The following is an 18,687-nucleotide window of genomic DNA, read 5'->3' on the forward strand; positions in this document are numbered from 1 at the left end:
ACACCTTAGGAGCAGAGGTGGACCGTCTAGAGAAAGAACTTAAGGTATCTGAGAAGAACACACTCAAGTTCTTAATTGATGTCTGTGGTTCTATGAAGAACCTTTAACAAACATGGAACCTTTCTATTGTACAAAAGGTTCTTTACAGTGAAAAAAAAAAAGATTATTTTAAATATTTTCCACACTAAAGCCCTATTCGGACGGGACTAGTTTTACAGGGGGTCGTTAGAGAAATCTGCGTTTCACATACGTACTTGGTGATTTTAATTCCGTCCGAATCTGCCACATCTGTGTTTTTCACACACAACCTCTGTGATAATTCCAGAGCAAATTACCTACTGTTTTTCAGCAAACTCAGTGATCCTCTGAGAAAACTAATCCGGTCCGAATGCGAATGTCTGTGATTGCCGGTGATATTTTATTTCACAACGCGGTTCCTTGTGTGTTTTGGCCAACGCGAATTACCGTTGATGCTCTTACCGCGCGGATGTTTGATATAACGTTATTTGCTTAGCGGCAAATAAATAATAATAACAAAATAATACAAATAATAAAATCAAGAGCAAGATCGCGTAAACTGTTAATACCGGCTATTGTAATATCAGCATCAGGTAAGATTACTCACGTTCATTTATATACTCAGTTACATAATGTTTTAATTACATTTAATAAAAAATAAAAATAAAAAAAAAGGATAAAAACAAGTTAAACTAAAGGAACCACACATTAATATGGTTTTGTCATACTAGCCATTTAGTATTTATTGTGTAATAATACTAAGGCAATCATTCTGAATGAATGCAATGCACGCATACAGAGCGCGTGATCTCTGTGACGCCCAGATGCACAAATCAGACCCTCCCACCTCTGTAATAAACACGGAGATGTTAGTCCCGTCCGAATTGGTACATGAAAATCACAGACGTCAGGTGATAAGAATCGAAACTCAAACGTAGTTTAGAAAACTAGTCCCGTCCGAATAGTGCTTATGAAACCAATGTTTTCTTGAAAACTGTTCACGGATAGTCAAACCATAAATGTGACCCTGGAGCACAAAACCAGTCATAAGTAGCATGGATATATTTGTAGCAGTTGCCAACAATACATTGTATGGGTTAAAATTATACATTTTTCTTTTATGTCAAAAATCATTAGGATATTAAGAAAAGATCATGTTGCATGAAGATATTTAGTAAATTTTTTACTGTAAATATCTAAAAACTTTTTATTTTTCAGCTTCAGATTTTTTTTTTCAGCGTCAGATTCCAGGTTTCAAATAGTTGTATCTTTCAATATGAACATTGGTCATATTATGCCATTTCAAATTTTCCTTTCTCTTTGGAGTGTTACCAGCTGTTTGTGAATAGATAAGATCCCTAACATTGCAAAGACTAAAGTCTCACACCCAGAGAGATATTTTTTGTAGAAGTTAAGACTCGTCCACACCTTCCTAAAACACCTTGTTTAAACACGCCCCCACATGTCTACGTCACTGTGTGGCAAGATTCGCATAACGCCACCCAAATGTTCCTGCAAAGAAAGAAGGTGTAACTTTGATTCTCGCTGTAATATTGTTGCCACCACCGCCATGTCGTGGAGATACTGTGTTTTTCGTTGTGAAAGTGAGACAACTAGAAATCAGTGGTTAAGTTGTATTTACAACACTGTTCCAGAACAGTTTAGCAAAATTTGAACAAAACATAAAGTGGGGCAGTTCCAACTTTGCAAGGACAGTCTGGCGCTTCTGACTCACAGTCTGTAAGTACGTTTCATATTTAAAGAATTTGCCACTTACGATTCAAATGTGAGTTTTGAGCAGAGTAGAGTAGAGCTTGTTGTTTGTCGATTCTCTGATCACAAATGCAGACATGGTGTTATGTTTACGCACCGTGATACAAAATGCAATGTGTAAAAAGACAGTATATAAAGACAGATATATATATCATTATAAGAAGTAATTATGTTCCCACTGGATGAAACAAATGCCTCGTTTGTAATGGGTTTTGTCTCATCGTGCCGGGAGAAGGCATCACATTATGGTGAGGGGTGTAACTTTTCTGTCACACGCTTGAGGTATTCAGCCAATCACAACACACTGGATAGCTGGCCAATCAGAGCACACCTTGCTTTTCAGAACGATGAGCTTTGTAAAAACCCATTCGTTTCTGAAAGGGGTTCACAGATGAGAAACGAAAATGAACATTACATGGAAAATACATTTTTTTTGTACCTTAAACTGCTTAAACACATTGCATTACACCAAATACACCAAATAATGTTCTTTTTAGCAACACCATATGAAGATTTTAGTATAAAAGATGTTTATACATTGTAGCATTTATTATCAACATATAAAACAGTTGCTTTTGCTTAATATTTTGTGAAAACTGATCAATTTTTTCAGGATTCATTGGTGAAGATAAAGTTAAAAAGAACAGCATTTCAAAATGTATTTACTGGCACTTTTTTCTTTCTTAATAAAATAAAAGAAAAGAAATATTTGGATGGTAATGTGTAAGTTAGTGCTTACTATTCCTCATTTTACCTTGATTGACTCCTGCTCTGTATCTCCGACAGCAACGTAATCCTGAGGTGCGGCATGTGGATCTGGAGATTTTATAATGTCAAGACAAGTTGCAGAATGGAGATCAGGATGGAGCAGAAGGAAAACTAATCAATCCTCAAGCGACCATGAGCATCCCCTTCTCTCCAACCATCCCATGAGCTGAGGTCTTATCTTACATCTGTCCTGTATCAGCCAAGCACTAACCTGTACATAGTTTCGGTAGCTGATAATATAGCAAAACCATAGCCAATACAGAGAGGACTCCAGCTGGATCGAGACGAGGCTAATAAATGATTCTTTTACAGGCATTAGATTTCAGATCCATCAGACCTTTGAAATCATGTCCATGGATTGTAAAAGGACCAGTCTTACTTCATTTCACAATTTACATGCAAAGCAGCATAAACACTCATATTTTACAACCGTTCTCTCATGACACCGAAGTATGATTAAACAGGATATAACCTAGTTTGAAGGGTAAAGCTTCCATTCTGCTATAGGAAAGCACTGATTTAATTTATATGTATATTCCCATGTTACTCCATTGTTTTTCAGATTTGCAAAGATGATGGCATTCAATTGATGCCATTATCACTGAACGAAGCAAGCTGATTTATTGAATATTCATGAGTGAGTTACAAAAATGAAGAGTAATTGTAATCTACTTTTTTTTTAGACCAGTTTAAATTGATGTTTAAATACATTTCAGACTCCTTCATAAATTACACTTATTTCAAGTAGTACTTAAAACAAGAGAAGAAAGTGTGTTCTAAACCATGTTATATCCACATTTATCAGTAATGAGAAAACTATAGAAACAAATTTAATACAACGGATATCCATGGCCCACCTTAGACCCTCTCATGTGGTGAAGACTACTCAGTTCTTCACATCCTTCCTATACTAAAAGTACTAATGTCATTATACTGCTTTCTGAACTGTTTATCTGTTTACACTGTAATTTAGTGTTACTAAATGAAGAAAGCAATTGTAGATGTCCAAAAACAGCTCTGTTTCTAAAGTCATTGGTGGCTTTGTTGTGTTGCCAGCCTAGTTTGTGAACACTAGCGCATGTTTTTCCTTTGTAAATAATTCCTGACTGAAAATGCAACACTCTTATTTTGATATCTGAAAAATAAGCATTTGGTCCATTTAAGTACCCTCAGTACACATACAAACAGTATGTTTTCTGGTAGTTGCTTGCTCTCTTGTGCTGAAGTCTATGTAATGTTTTAAAACATTGTTAAAATGTCCCCTTAGGAACAGTCGGACATCTAATGCAGGTTGGATGAACACATTCAAGGATGGTTAGCAAGGATGAAGTTAAAAGTTAGTTATGGGAAAGGCTTTCAGACTATATAGATTTTAAATGTGTTTATTTGACAGATAGCTATTTGGTTAGATCTTTGAGCTGTTTGGAGCTTCTGAAAAAAAAGAGGATGAATAAATTGCAATTAATTTATTAAACCGCTGAATATTTGTCTTTTTTTACTGTTTTGTTATGAAGAATTCTTTTTTTTATATTTTTAAAGGAATTCATGCTTTTATTCCACAAATGATGCATTAATTTAACATTAAGAATGTTACAAAACATTTTAATTAGTTTAAATGTAACTTTTGAATTATCATTATTATAATATTTAAAAAATACTGTTTTACGGTATTTTTGGTCAAATAAAAGCAGCCTGTCATATATTTCTTATGGCGGCTCTTATTTAACATCGCTCTTCAAAAAATGTCAATGTCATTGACTAGTACACTTAACAGTAATCTTAGCCTTTCATGTTCATTAGATGTATTTCTGGACATTTGAGCTTAAACCTACAAATATAAAAGGGGTTCTCAAAATAATAGAACCATATAGATATCGACCCCTAATATGCAGCATTATAGATATTGTTCTGTATGGTCAATGGCAGCCGTTGTTTCAGTTTGCGGTGTACAGGATCCATCTACAGCAGCAGAGACATTGTATATAGGTTGTGTCTCAAATTCTAGTGAGCAGCCTACCTAGAAAACACGTGTTAGCGCGTTGTGAGCATTTGACTCGGTTGCGCCTTACGCGATCCAAAACGCTGTCTAGGTAGGAAGCACACTAGGGTTTGAGACACAGCTTCTGTGATGGTGATCATGAAGAAAGGTAGAGATGCTGCGGCTGAACATCAGATTTCTGTCCACGACGGAGGGTTTGATCTCTCTGTGAAGGTAAAGTGTGTTTCTTTTCTTTTCTTTTCTTTGAATCTGATGACTAATATTTACTGGATAGATTGTAAAGAAATAGATATTGTCGTTTAGATGCTTATATATCAAAATAAATCACTGATTCTACGAAGCTTCATTTAACGTTAAATCTGTCGATTTTATATATCGCGCCATTTTGATAAATTCGCTTTTTGTTTGTAAAAAGACAAACAAAAGACACATTTGGTTTTTGTTCACAATATATCAAATATTTAATATCAGATGTTATCTAAAATACGTAAATGTTGTATTAGTATTGATTTATTGCTGGAGTTTAACCGTCATGTGTGCATGCTAGCCCGTTTGCATTGTTTATCGACTGTCGATATTTGATATTCGTGTGAATTTTCCTATCGTTATTGATGTTTGTCATAGCAAATACACCAATAGGGGGTGCTATCGGTCTAGTCTTGTTGGCACGTACTCCAAAACCTACTCCAGCTCTATTAATTCAGCAATAATGGAAGCATTACACTATATTTATCTGTTAATTTTCCTTTCAATATTGTCCTTTATCTAACCTTAATGGGACACTGGCTTCGTCTCAAAAACCTAACGAGCTGCCTAGCTAGAGAGCATTATGAGGCATCTTACAATGATGTCAAAAAATGCTGTTGCTGCTCACTAGATTTTGAGAGACAGCCAGTGGTGTTATTATGTGCCCTCAGTAGACATCATGCACAGATGATTTTCTCTGAGCTTTGAGCCTCTTTACAATGCTGCCTTGTAGACCCAGAATCAAGCAGCATTGTACAGGGCTATGAAAGCACAGAGACGCACTTCCATATCAGCCCGGCTGTTTGTGAAGGATTTCTGTCGACCTTAAGTATATTTATGTGATGGTTTTGTATTATTGCAATGCACTTGATTTACACTTATTTGAATTATTAACAGATTGACGCTTTGTTTAATCAACCCTGCAACTGAACTGAAAAGCGATATCATTCGTTTACAGACATTAGGTCATCTTCTTTCAGTGCCAAGCAATTTGATTCCTGCAAAAGTGTGAATAATTTAATATAATGTACGTAACTACATGCTTAACCGTCTGGAAAATAATTAAACTAATATTTATTTATTTTAATTATTTAATATATTATGAGTTATTAGGTATTATTATTATTAAAAATCTTAACTTGCTTGGGGTTTGGTCCTTTTTTTCTTCTTCTTCTTCTTCTCCTTGGTAGGTCACCTGTTTTGATGTTTACCAGGTAATGCTTTGAATTTTGTCTCATGCTGGGATCATAGGGTTCAGAAAGATGATATGTCTCTCTGAACTACTAGTTAATTTACTTAATTGCTATATTAATTTACAGTGACAGACAGTGTCCATACCGATTAGGTAATGTCAGACATCTGTTTGAATGTGACAAAAAAAAAAGCCTCATGCTTTGATAATTAATCATCATCAGATAGCAAATATGTAGACATGTAATAAACGATATGCGATTCTAAAAAAAAAAAAAAACTGTTTATTCACAAATAGCAGTTCTTTCTGCGTCTCTTGTTTTATACATGGCTTATGGGGGTGGAGGTTTTGCGTGGAAGGGGTTTGAAGGCACTTGAAGAGGACCTTAGTGAGAACAGCTGGAGCAGGGCTGGAGACCATTCTCGTTGCACGATGTGCACTTCAGGGCTTTGAAGGAGTCGGTGAAGCAGTTGCGAAACACAGACATTTTGCTGCCATGGCACATAGGGCACGGGACAAAGGCATATCCCCCACACGTCTGGCATGTGTCGGAGTGCTGAACCCTCTACCATCAGACAAAGAAACAGAGACAAGAATGTGAGTGCATTTGAATGACATACCTGACCCATGTGCACATTCTCTTGGAGATTCAATCTGAGTGATGCTTTATTTATTTAATAAAATAAGACAAATGCACGCTTGACTTTATCGATCATTTTGGGATGTTCGGGCACACTGGTTATGTAAATGCACAATAATATTTTGAGCTTGCTATTATTAGTACTTTTATTTTGAAATCATTTGCAATCATTGAGGGGACCCAATCTCACAGGAAGATGTAACTATTTTACATAGTGGCGATTTCTTCTGAAAGTATACAATGTCAATCATACAAAAACAAACAATTTTTAGGAAAAAGTAAGCATGAAGGTCACTCCAAAATGGTATGAGATTGCATAAATTCATATTAGTTTTTGAAAATGTAACGTAGTTACAAATTTGCCTCAAGGTTATGTTGAAATTATTGATATTCATTATATTTGAGATACCACTGTATAGCAAATTGTACCTGCCAAATGCATACATGTAATGTAAACAATATTAATCACTGATAAATAATGCAGTATTTGTGTAAAAAGCTATAATGAACTGTAATAATAAACCTTTCTTGTCACAAATGGTTCTGTTTTGTTTTACAGAATAAACTATGATAATAAACCAGATTTGATTTGACTTTACTAGAACAATAGGAAATAAAAATATATCTTTTTATGTAGACCTTTGGTTTATACTACACTTTAAAAAATATTCGATTCTTTATTTAAATTTTTAGTTCATGAAGAAACTTCAAAATCCATTGAACCTTTTCAATGCACAAAAAAATTTATTTTAGTGGGAAAGGGTTATTCTTATTAAAATGTTCTTCACACTAAGAAAAAAATATGAAACCTTTATTTTAGTGTAAAATGTCAATATTTACCTCTATTTTGGTGAGGAGATCCTGAAGCTCCCCTAATTCATTCATTGCGAGTATTTTCTCTGCACCCTGAATGTGCAAAACATACGCAAATTATTATTAAGAGTTCAAGCATTAGTATAATGGTGTGAATTTTGAAACAGATGTGGAGCATGAGTGTGAATACTGACCCCTAGGTAGTGTCCATCAATGAAGACTACAGGCAGTGAGGGAGGTTCACCCACTCGCTTACAGCGTGTCTCCAGTTCCTTCCCATATTCAATGTCCAAAGCGATGTTCTTCTCTATGAACTTCACCCTGTGGTTCTGAAAGATCTTTCGGACCAGCTCGCATCGCTCAAATGTAGTCCTGACCACTCGAAAACTGGTGGTGTAGATTACAATTCGCCTGAACTCTAGAGCCAGTTCTGGCTGAGAGGGCCAAAGAAAACATAGATGAGAGGGGCTCTTTTTCACTGTTTTCAATCTAATCGTCATGACACTTCTCACTTTGCAACAAAACCTTTAGAAATGAGAACAAATCAGTTTAATTGAAAAATCATAATGTATTTTATGCTTTCTAAGTCTGAACAAGGTTTGCAGCAGGCAGCATCTATCGATTTTGAGATTGACCTTCAGCATCCGTTCTTAGAAGAACAGCTCTCATGAAAGTGCCAAGGTGTTTTTCTTAGCAGAGTGCAAAAATAGACTCAACCCTCACACATTTTGAAGTGAGACTAGAGGATGGACTTTCTAATGCAACTGTAGCATTTGGTTTGGTTGATGTGGTATTACAAGCAACTTCTAAATGTTTTGAGTTGAAGAAATTTGTACTAATCCTCAAATTTCAATAAGAACACAACTGCAAGCCTAGTGCAAATACTGTAGCATTAGCATGAGTCAGCTGTTAAGATTAAAGTATGAAGTGCCAATAAATCAGAAGTAATGCAATTATTGTGCACTTATTGTCAGACTAATGATTCTCACTGTCCTTATCTGACATAATAGCAGCTCATAACAATTGTACATACTTGCTATATTGACATAGTGAAACATGCTGACAAAGATGGGGATGGGTTTACCTGTTAGGCTATAAAGTACAGTGTTGTGGGAGCCGAAAAAACAGATGTCGTTGATTTAGATAGCAAAATATCAAACTAAAAGTGTCATCTCCAAAAAAAAAAAATAAATAAATAATAATAAAGATGAACTGTTCTCAGAATTGACAATTTTGTAACGTAAATGTTTCATTTGGATGTTTGTCTAATGATGTTTCAATGTTACTACTTGTTTCAGAACATTCATCAGTAACATTCCCATAATTTTAGTAAAATAAAAAAATGGTATATTCCTTTAACATTTAATCAAGATAATCTTAAAGGGTTAGTTTACCCAAAAATGAAAATTCTTTCATGAATAACTCGCCCTCATGTTGTTCCAAACCCGTGAGACCTTTGTTCATCTTTGGAAAACAAATTAAGTTTTTTGAGGAAATACGACAACTTTCTGACCCTCCCATAGTCAGCAACACAACTGAAATGTTCTTAGACCCAGAAACATAAGGACATCGTTAAAATAGTCCATGTGACATCAGTGGTTCAACTGTAATTTTACAAAACTATGAGAATTTTGGTGTGCAAAGAAAAGACAAATAATGACTTTATTCAACAGTTCTTCTCCTCCTCATCCCGTCCTCCGTCATTATCGAGAGGAACTTACCACGATGTGAATGATGAAGAACAGGATGAGGAGGAGAAGAATTGATGAATAAAGTATGAAAATCATTTTTTTTCCCTTTCGCAACAAAAAGTATTCTCGTAGCTTTGTAGAATTACAGGTGAACCACTGATGTCACATGGACTATTTTAACTACGTTTCTGGGCCTGAGAACATTTCAGTTGCATTGCTCAGGGTCAGAAAGCTCTCGGATTTCATCAAAGGTCTCACGGGTTTGGAACAGCATAAGGGTGAGGAATTCATTTTGGGTGAACTAAGCCTTTAAAACTTAAACTTAATTGACTTTTTACATTTTCCGAGAACTTATTTTAACAAATGAATGGCTACATAAGCAAAACTTAACAAAAAGTGAACAAAAATGGGTAGTTGTTTGATAGACGTCATGTAATGTATTATTTAAATAATGACCTTATATGTAGTAGTTTTTATTATCCGTCTAATCCCCCATTTACCCTCTGTTAAAAAAGCTATAGAATTACATCTGATATCAGACAAAAGATGTCAGCAACTTTTTCAGTGCTCAAGAACAAACCAGAGGTCCTGAGAAAAACTGTACATTAAGATGATTAGCTTAGCCAAAACACTTAAAGGAATGCATCATTAATCTTTAATCGTACAGTGATCTTGCCCAGCGGGACAGCTTGTTTGTCTGGCCAAAGCCTGAGAGAAGAGAACATGTTCTGTAACTAATAGCGGATGAGGAAAGAGGCTCAGACTAAGGACACAAAGCTTCCAAGCAGCTGTCAATATTAAATAAAGTCTGATAATATTAATATCAGTTTTAATAAAAGATCATGTGCACTGAAATCCACTGTCAAGATTTTAGATGGAAAAACTGACCCTCAAAGACTTACCCCATTGTTTTTAGCCAAGTTATCAAAGAGTATTTGGCCAGCACTAACTTTGTGCTTGACTCCCCGAACCGTCCCATTTTTGCTGAGGATATTCACTCGTTTGGTACTCAACACTTTGTCTCTTCCTCCTGCAAACATCAGCATGTCATCAGGCTCACTTCCACTGTCATCCAACTCCGACCCCAAGAATCCACACAGGTGTCCGTTCGCCTCCTCGCTAGTGGATGGAGTGCTGGCCCGGTCCGCCTCGGAGCTACTGGTGCAGTCTGAATCCAGGGAATCCGAGGGCCCTTCATGCTTAAACATCTCTTTCAAAACCCGTCCGCTGTTCCCAGAAGCCACCCGGAATCTCACCCTCTTCTGCCTTTTTCCATCCTCCGGTGTCAACAAAGCCTCCTCCATTGCGTCGGCTTACATCTCCACAAAGAAAAGGTGATTTTAATCCCTCAGTTTCATTGGTGGATGGAAATACTTAGCGCCGGATTTGCTCCATGATTCCCACAACGTACAGACCCGGAAATAGGTTAATCTGCGAGTTAGCATCAGCTTCACCAGCAGTGTTCCTGTACATCTTAATAATGCATGTGGCCTTGCCATGGTTACTGAGAAAACCAACCATGAAGAAACTGATATTCTGTTTAATAATTCATCATGCCATATATTTTTCTCTTTTTCCTGTGAATAGCCTTGACTCATAGACAGAAAGTTTGTAAATGAAGTTCTTATGTAAAAAAATTAATAAAATAAAATAAATAAAACTGTATAAATAAAATATGGCTTTCATTGTATGGACAATTAATACACAAAACAGCAGGGTATAACTCCCCTTCAACATTTGTTTTGTTATGTTAGTTAGCTGAGACAGTATTTTACATGCATATGATTTGGAGAGGGACATTGATTTGCCCTGCAGAGCAACCAGAAGTTCTGGTAAATCTTGTATGATTGCTTGTCAGTAAGATGGAGAGACTTTTTATATTCAATGCATCTTAGAACTTCTTACTGCACTGCAGTTTTAAGCCACTTAGAAGATTGCAGCTAGGTCTGCATGCATTCACCTGCTGTGCTTGAGCATGAGGGGAAGTGGAGTTCTTCTGTCATTGGCTGGTATTTGCACCCATCTGCCCTCCAGTGGAGCTGCAGGTAGAACTACAGCTGCTCTGTTACTACAGTGGCACTGCAGAAGTGGACCGAAACCTATTGCATGCTAGCGAGCTCAATTGGCCAATACTGACATCTTGCATTACAGTAGATGGATATGGAATACATTATACATTACCTGAAATAGAGCCGTTTATAGGCATATTGTCACTTTTTATATGTACAGTCTGTACTAGAGAAAGGCTGTTTTAAGTTAGCATTTTTACAGAAATGACAAAAATTACAGATATATTTGAAAGATTTAGCTTATTTAAAATATTTTTTATGTGTTAGATTTTTAGAAGTCTCTTATTCTCACCAAGGTTGTATTTATTTTATAATACAGTAAAAATATTAAGAACTATTATTACAATTTAAAATAACTGTTTTCTGTTTTAAAACATTTTATAATTAAATTTATTCTTGCGATGGCACAGCTGATTTTTCAGCATCATTACTCCAGTCTTTGGTGTCACAAGATCCTTCAGAAATCATTCTTATATGTTGATTCTTATTCTTGCAAACTTATTCTTTCATCATGAAATACAGCAACACAGGAAAGAAAACTGCACTCATGAACCTTACATGCTGATTACAGATTTTAGTGCCATACTTTTTCTGAAGCATCACTAGCACAAAATGACAACATTTCATTACAAAATTTTGGCTAATAACAGACAAACAAAAAAGGCATTTTTTTACCCTCTTATTTTTCATGTTGATCTGTCGGTTCTTCTCTTTAAAGGAGTTATCTGCGTTACACACACAGTCACATCAGATGCTCTTTGCATTTCAAACAGTATCATGAGAAGAACCGAAAGGTTTAACACAAATACTCAGCAGTGAGTCACTGCCTGCATATGCATCCAGCCTTATGAATATTGGACTATTTCACTTTGAAGTTTAATAAATAATTTGTTTCCTGCCACATGTTAATATACCAGTCTATTTAATTCCAGGGCTTTTTCAATTTCCTCAAAATCACAAGACTATGGTGAACCATGACCTGGAGAGCTCTTCTAAAGCAGCTCTGCCAGTTATAATTTAAATCCACCCTCATAAATATATGTGTGTTTCTATCGTTTCCATTGAAGGGTTTTTAAATCACACCCCTGCTTCTCTGTTAAATCAGTGCCAGTTTGCTCTGCCTCTCAGGCAGGTCTTTCACTAAATGATGGCACGTCAGGACTTGTGTTTGTCAGTGTCGGTGATCAGAGCTCAAGGCTGCTCGTGTCTATTCTTAATGTTCCTGGAACAATGCAAATCAACCAGTCAGGTTGGTTTTGGTTAGCATTCAGGTTTGGCATAAGATTATTTGATAGACTGACATAAGAACAAATACTTGACAAAATAAGTGTGTTTTTGGTAAGGTGTCTTATTTATGGTAGAATCTTCAATTAGGGGACCTTTTTTCTAAAATGATTTTTTTTTTTTTTGCTTTTATTTAATGTACTATTATTATTATTATTATTATTATTATTATTATTATTATTATTATTTTATCTCTCTTTATTTGTTTGAGAGTGTGGAAAAGTTCATTTTGAGTTTTTACCTTTTATAAAATTTTCCTCTACAATATTTAAGTGTTAAAATTAAGGAAATTCAAAATGTTTTAAATAATAATAATAATAATAATAATAATAATACAATTATAATAATATATATTTGTAATTGTCTGTTAATTGGTAGTAATGTGTACAATTTATTAAATTCGGGTTTTATAATTATCTCTGTTTTGGCACTGCTGTCATCACCATCAAACCAAGCATTTTAGAGAATAATAATCTCCAAGAAAGCATATTTAAGAATGATTTATAAATATTAAGTCAGGGATCATCATGTGTCGTGGAGATGATTGACCCAACCATCCCATAAAGAACAATGCATATAATAATATAATAATATAATTCCTTGTTGTTTGCAGTGATTTAAGGAATTAATTTGGTTTAAATCCCATAATTAAATTGAATATTTCAGGTGATTTATACATATGGTTCAATGAACTAAATAAATTAACTTCAGAGCTTAACTGTGGAATTCATTACCTGTGGCTCGTCACTTTATAAGAGGATTATGGAGAATTGTATGACTGATAAAGAAGTGGTAAATATTGCTTGTGTAATTGAAAAAGTGTTCTCAGGCAATTCAAAATGCGATGGCCTCACTGATAGTAGTTCTCCAGCAGGAGGCAGAGTCTGCTCTTACTGAGCAATGAATTGCACCAATCTACAGAACAAGTTGTTTACTCGTTTAAAAGTGCACTTTTATCATAAAACGTTTTTGCACATAAATAAATGCATAAATGTAAAAATGCATTTAAAATCATGTAATCTCACATAAAATGAAACATGCATTTATATAGTCGAATAAACTGATTTAGTTAATATGATGCTTGAATGATTCAATACTACATAGCATCCAAATAAAGTCAAAAATATTATTTAACATATCTGAATTAACCTAAAAACATTAATCTATACCAACAAAACTATGTTTAATCTTTTTAGGTAGAAATAGCTCTAGTAATTGCAAATATATATATAATTTCTTTTATCCAGACAATCTCTTTAGGGCCCATATTTCCCTGTGCATTATATGTTCAGACAAACAGAGTTTATGAGCAAATTAAGCATGCAGAGTGTCTATGCTTTAACTAGATTCCTCAGTCAATATCTGCTAAGTCTGTTTTTTTTATGCTTTAGTATCCCACAATTCTCAGCTATTGTTAGTAGATCCATCAATTCTAAGGGGCATTTCTGATCATATCGGTTGATAGACTGCCAGCGCTGCCCAGGACTGATGGAGCCATCCGACTTTTGACTGACAGGTGTTGCTGTTGATACTCTTCATGACCCTTTCTGGCTTTTGTCTGAAGCACAACCTTTTATTTTATTCTAGTCCAGTCAATTTTGAACTCATATGGATATCACTGTTCAAACCTATATTCTCATTCTCAAGAGAAAGGATTAAACATGCTATTTATAAATACATGCATGGGCACTGTTTAATATTTCATGGTCCAAACCACATGCAGTAAGTCTAATCTGTCAATAAGCGTAGATCACACTCATAGCCTGCGGTGAATACAGATCTTGTGTTGCCTGAGTGTTCTGATGGAGCAGCTGGCTGATTTATCACAGAGATGCCCTCTGACCACTGCTATGAGCACAGAAGATTCTAGGCCCTCTTTAGTGGAGAGCGAGACGTCACTCCATGGATTTATAGCAAGAACCATTGACATTTTGTGCATGCAGCTTATATGAATGAGTCAAGATGTTTTGATTAATTGAACGGTTCTTTTTTTCCTCTTTTTAATTGAATTACAAGTATATATATATATATATATATATATATATATACACACACACACACACACACACACACATTATTTACCAACCTCTCTCTCTAGAATATCTCTCTATATACTATCCGAGCTGTTTAGTCTGAAGAAATATGTCACTCCAAAATGAATATACTGTCATTGTTTACTCAAAAAGGATGCAAAAGCATTACAAAAGTACGTAATAAGTAATAAAGGTCATCCATGACTCATGCTATAGGCTATTCCAAGACTTTTGAAGCCACACAATACATTTATGTGAGGAAGTAGCTACATAAAGGCGGCCTATTCATTTTCAGATGTAATATTAATTTAAAAAGACAACTTTTGAAATGGGAAGTTGCATGTATTTTATATAATTTATATAAATGTACAGTGTCAATACACATTTTACATAGGCTATATTATATGCAGCGTTTATACAAAATGTTCTTCTGATCAGCACAGATGGAGGGTGGGAACGAGGTTGGACGTTCATGTGTTGATATATAATTCATATAAAGCTTGATCTATTTGTAGCTGTCTGTGAATGAGAGCGCGTGTCTGTGTGTGTATTGAGAGGATGAGTCATTATTTAGACTGATTTGTGCTCAAAGATAAAACCGCGGCGCACATGATCAAAGAGGCAGGCATCTTGTCACTGTTGCTAGGCAACCTCAGGAGCAATAGACCCAAATCCCTGAGCAGGCGGCTGGATGCCCACTAGATTGAGAGAAGAAAAAAGCTTTGGAAATAAGACGTGTTATTATTTGTGGCTTGCGATTTCATAGATCTTATATTATTAGTACAATACAATGAAAGATATACAAAATTGATGTGTGCGCCTTATTCAGGCTTTTATGCAGTTTCAGAATAAAGGCGGAAACATGGCAAAATGTTTATGAAAAAAATTAATTGTTATTATATGAGTTCTGTTCTATGTTTGTTCATTTAATTTGATCCATTTGTCTAATTATAATAACATCCCTAATACTAACAGCAGTTGGCCTGAACAAGAAAACGAACGTGAAATAGGAGAATTCGTCCATCAACATGTGGTTTGTTGAGAGCAAACCCTCATCATATCACCAAAGCCATAATGTTTTCCGGCTGCAATATGAGAGGCAATTGAAGAGTCGTGATTGCTTCAGGGCCTAAAATAAAGAAATAGTGGGCTGTCATTGTCTCTGCAATCCCCTTCGAAACAATAAGAGTAACTGCAGAGAGGGAATCTCCAGCAGACCTTTTTAAAACAGATCATATTAGGGGAAATATTTTGGTTTAGTTTTTATTTAGCATAGTGTGAATCATATTTTGTAAATCTTGAGACCTGGTCTTATTTGAACTTACAGAGATACTGTTTTTATAAGTAACTGATGTTATTCAGAGTGAGAATGATCAGTCTTCATGCGATATGTTGCGACTAGTCCCCCTCTGCGCTCTTAGTTGGTACGGTCCAATTTGTGAAGCGGCGGAGCTCGCTCACATTCAATGTTTTAACCGCTTATCGATTCATGCGCGTTCTGGCTTCTGCGGAGATTCGGCTTTTAGTTTAGCGCGCTGATGCTGAAGCGTGTTATTGAGGGCGGAACTATCGGTGTTCATCAACAACAACATGAATCCTAACACTAAATAAATGGTTACTGGTCACGGGAGTTGGGGAAAGCTACTTTGGTGACGGTCACCGGCGCTTAAAATCCCTAGACGGGGGAAGAGAGAAACGCGACGCGGAGTTTTATGCGTTCATTTGACAGGTGGACCGATGCCACCCGTTCAGAGAACTATGTCGGATCTCCGGACCCGAGCCGAAGGTAAGACACGTTTTTAGCGAGGATCTTTTGGCAGTCTGAATCCGTTATCTAGAGTTTCGTGTCATGTGCACAATCTTTCTCGTGCTCGACAACTGTTGCGAGAGCACGTCATCAGATATCAGATTGGATTGCGATTCATTGCGTGATTCCAGCTTGCAAATAAGTTGTTTCAACAATTGGTTTCAATGACAGTGTGCAGGATTTGATATTTATAATATATGTGGGTATTTGTAAAGGTGAAATGCATAATGGTCCCATAGGACATTTACTCATGTAGGCTACGTTAGTTAATTTCAGGACCGTCATCAGCTTTCATTATTTATTCACTTAACGTTACGTTTTTATTGACATATTCCCCTCCTTAATGTTATTATTTCTGTTTTATTTTGTCATACGATGTAGGCCAGGACTCTTTTGTAACACTGCTGTTTCAATGTCAATTATTTTTCTGTTGATGTCAAGAATTTTCCTTGCTCTCCTAATCATATAAACATAATTTACAAATAAATGTCAATAACTCATATGACTTTAAATAACTACAGGTGGTGGATTGAGTTTTGATTCTTCCCAATGTTTCGAGTCTTTTGAGTCCTTAAAAGATTAATTCCGGTGATTCGATGCTTTTGAATCTCTTGTGACTTTTTCTGCAGTTTATGAACTGATTTGTATAATGATCTGTATAATAATCTCTAGATCAGTGGGATCAGTAGATGAAGGTAACTCATTGAATCATTCCCTCAACCGATTCGATCGAGTGTTCACAAGCAACTCTTATTGTTATTTGCGTAAAATGTCAAGCATACAAACTACTAAATCTGACTACAGAAATAGTGTATATGCATATCTACAAATGACAATAAAACACATCTATATTTTCCCTCCATTTTAACAAATTATATTTATATTTACCTATATATGAAATACATCCATTATATAAAAAAAAGCGTTGTATGAGTCTCGTTCAGATACTTAACACGGTTCATTGAGGGGCGTGTTCTTTCAGTAGCTCCAACCAATGAAATGTGCATTCACAGTTTGCGCTCGAATGCTATTGGTTCGTCTTTTAATCCGTCTTTCGAGGCAGGATATTGGTCTCGCACTTCGAAAGGGAAAGACTGAAGTGAACGGAATATGAATCGGCATCAGCAAGATGCTTGCTCCGATGTGGTTCACCTGCAGTATTTGGGTATGGCGGACACTTTCTTTCGTATATTTGTTTAATTTTTTTTATTTGCATAGATGTGTAATGGTGTCTGCTCTGTGTCTGATGGATATATTGATCAGACTTTCTATCTGTCTCTCATGTTAGTCTGTCTGCATCCTGGATAAAATGTCATGCTTCCAGTGACATTCCTTGTTAAAAATCAGACTGCTTGCATGTATTTGAGTTTGATTTGCAGTCAAAGGGCTGATCAGAAATAGTGTTGACTGATTGAAATATCAGCATATTTGAACAATTTTACTTCCTTGTGCCATTGACTTGTTGATACTGGAGGAATGTTAGGTTGGGAAGAGTGCATCCAATGCAGCCTGCGATGCGTCATAGTCACTATAGTTTGAAGGAGATGAAATAGAGGCAATACATTTGACTTTATTAATTTAAGAGGCTCTAGCAAGGGCCGATTGCACTCTTTTCACAAGCGCTTGTGAAAATACAGTCAGTAAGACATTAAACAGCTCTGTCGACCTAGAGCTCAGCTCTCATCTTGCTGTTTTTCAGTTGGAAAAAGCATCTGACTGGTTTTAACCTTGATTTTGGAGCACATCGCCATGCCTCCTGCCGCTACATTTACCGTGTTTGAAAAGTATCTTGTTCGTCAGTGCAAGCACTTCTCAGCACTGAGCGATCAATAATCCTGCATGTCCGATCAGGCCCCTGACCTACACTGTACCAGTTTGAGTGAAGGCAAGAAACCTGTTTTGAAATGCATTATTTATTGCTGCTTGCACCGGTTTTACTTTCTCCACAGACCTTGGTGTGCGGCACATTGTGTTGTCTTTTTGTAATCACTGCAGTGCATCAGGCTGGCCCGTGGCGGGTAGGGCGGGACCTTGGCAGAGTGTCAACCTTATCCACTTGTACCCTGTCTAACATCTCCCAGCTTCACCCTACCACCTACTCCGTCTTCAGTTCCTCCTCAGTCCCCATGTGTATCTTTGCTTTGGGTACGTTAGAGCGCTAGCCAGGCCAGGCTGGGGTGGTTGCCAAAGCAGCCTTATCTGCGTGACGGTTGGTAAGCGGAGGTGGCACTGTTCTCAGATTGGAGGCAAAGATCACAGAGTGAAGCCCACACCGATGGAAGTGGGCAGGCCTGCTGGGTACCTAAGGGAAGAAAAAAAAAATGTAAAAAATTTGGCTGGACCTTTCCAGATAA

At 36.2% G+C, this 18,687-nt stretch overlaps 3 protein-coding genes and 1 long non-coding RNA gene across 7 annotated transcripts in view; 3 read left to right on the forward strand and 1 right to left on the reverse strand.

Annotated features, from left to right (window-relative positions):
- LOC127971007 (uncharacterized) overlaps positions 1–4,033 on the forward strand; it is a 16,502-nt gene extending 12,469 nt beyond the window's left edge. Inside the window, 2 exon segments of the mRNA XM_052573744.1 lie at positions 1–44; positions 2,578–4,033. The exon segment at positions 1–44 is cut by the window's left edge and continues 70 nt beyond it. Coding sequence (XP_052429704.1) covers positions 1–44; positions 2,578–2,622 — 89 coding nt within the window. The 3' untranslated portion in view covers positions 2,623–4,033.
- Positions 4,034–4,655: 622 nt separating this feature from the next.
- On the forward strand, positions 4,656–7,174 carry LOC127971008 (uncharacterized). Its single transcript, XR_008156727.1, has 2 exons — positions 4,656–4,771; positions 5,995–7,174. It is a non-coding gene; the product is annotated as an uncharacterized LOC127971008 (long non-coding RNA).
- Positions 6,257–10,452, reverse strand: grxcr1a (glutaredoxin and cysteine rich domain containing 1 a). Its single transcript, XM_052573740.1, has 4 exons — positions 10,043–10,452; positions 7,644–7,883; positions 7,477–7,542; positions 6,257–6,561 (listed from the first exon to the last, which is right to left on the reverse strand). The coding sequence occupies exons 1-4, from the start codon at positions 10,442–10,444 to the stop codon at positions 6,382–6,384; spliced, it is 888 nt and encodes a 295-aa protein (XP_052429700.1). The 5' UTR covers positions 10,445–10,452; the 3' UTR covers positions 6,257–6,381.
- Positions 10,453–15,962: 5,510 nt separating this feature from the next.
- The window catches only part of LOC127971009 (phospholipid-transporting ATPase IA), a 122,174-nt gene continuing 119,449 nt past the window's right edge, over positions 15,963–18,687 (forward strand). The window contains exon 1 of one of the 4 annotated variants that reach the window (XM_052573748.1): positions 15,963–16,312. In XM_052573748.1, coding sequence (XP_052429708.1) covers positions 16,264–16,312 — 49 coding nt within the window. In that variant the 5' untranslated portion in view covers positions 15,963–16,263. Of the gene's footprint in view, positions 16,313–17,388; positions 17,499–18,687 lie in introns of those variants that run through there. The other 3 variants (XM_052573746.1, XM_052573745.1, XM_052573747.1) reach the window with 3 other exon arrangements.

Source organism: Carassius gibelio, chromosome B14 (assembly GCF_023724105.1).
Source record: "Carassius gibelio isolate Cgi1373 ecotype wild population from Czech Republic chromosome B14, carGib1.2-hapl.c, whole genome shotgun sequence".
NCBI classification, from domain to species: domain Eukaryota; kingdom Metazoa; phylum Chordata; class Actinopteri; order Cypriniformes; family Cyprinidae; genus Carassius; species Carassius gibelio.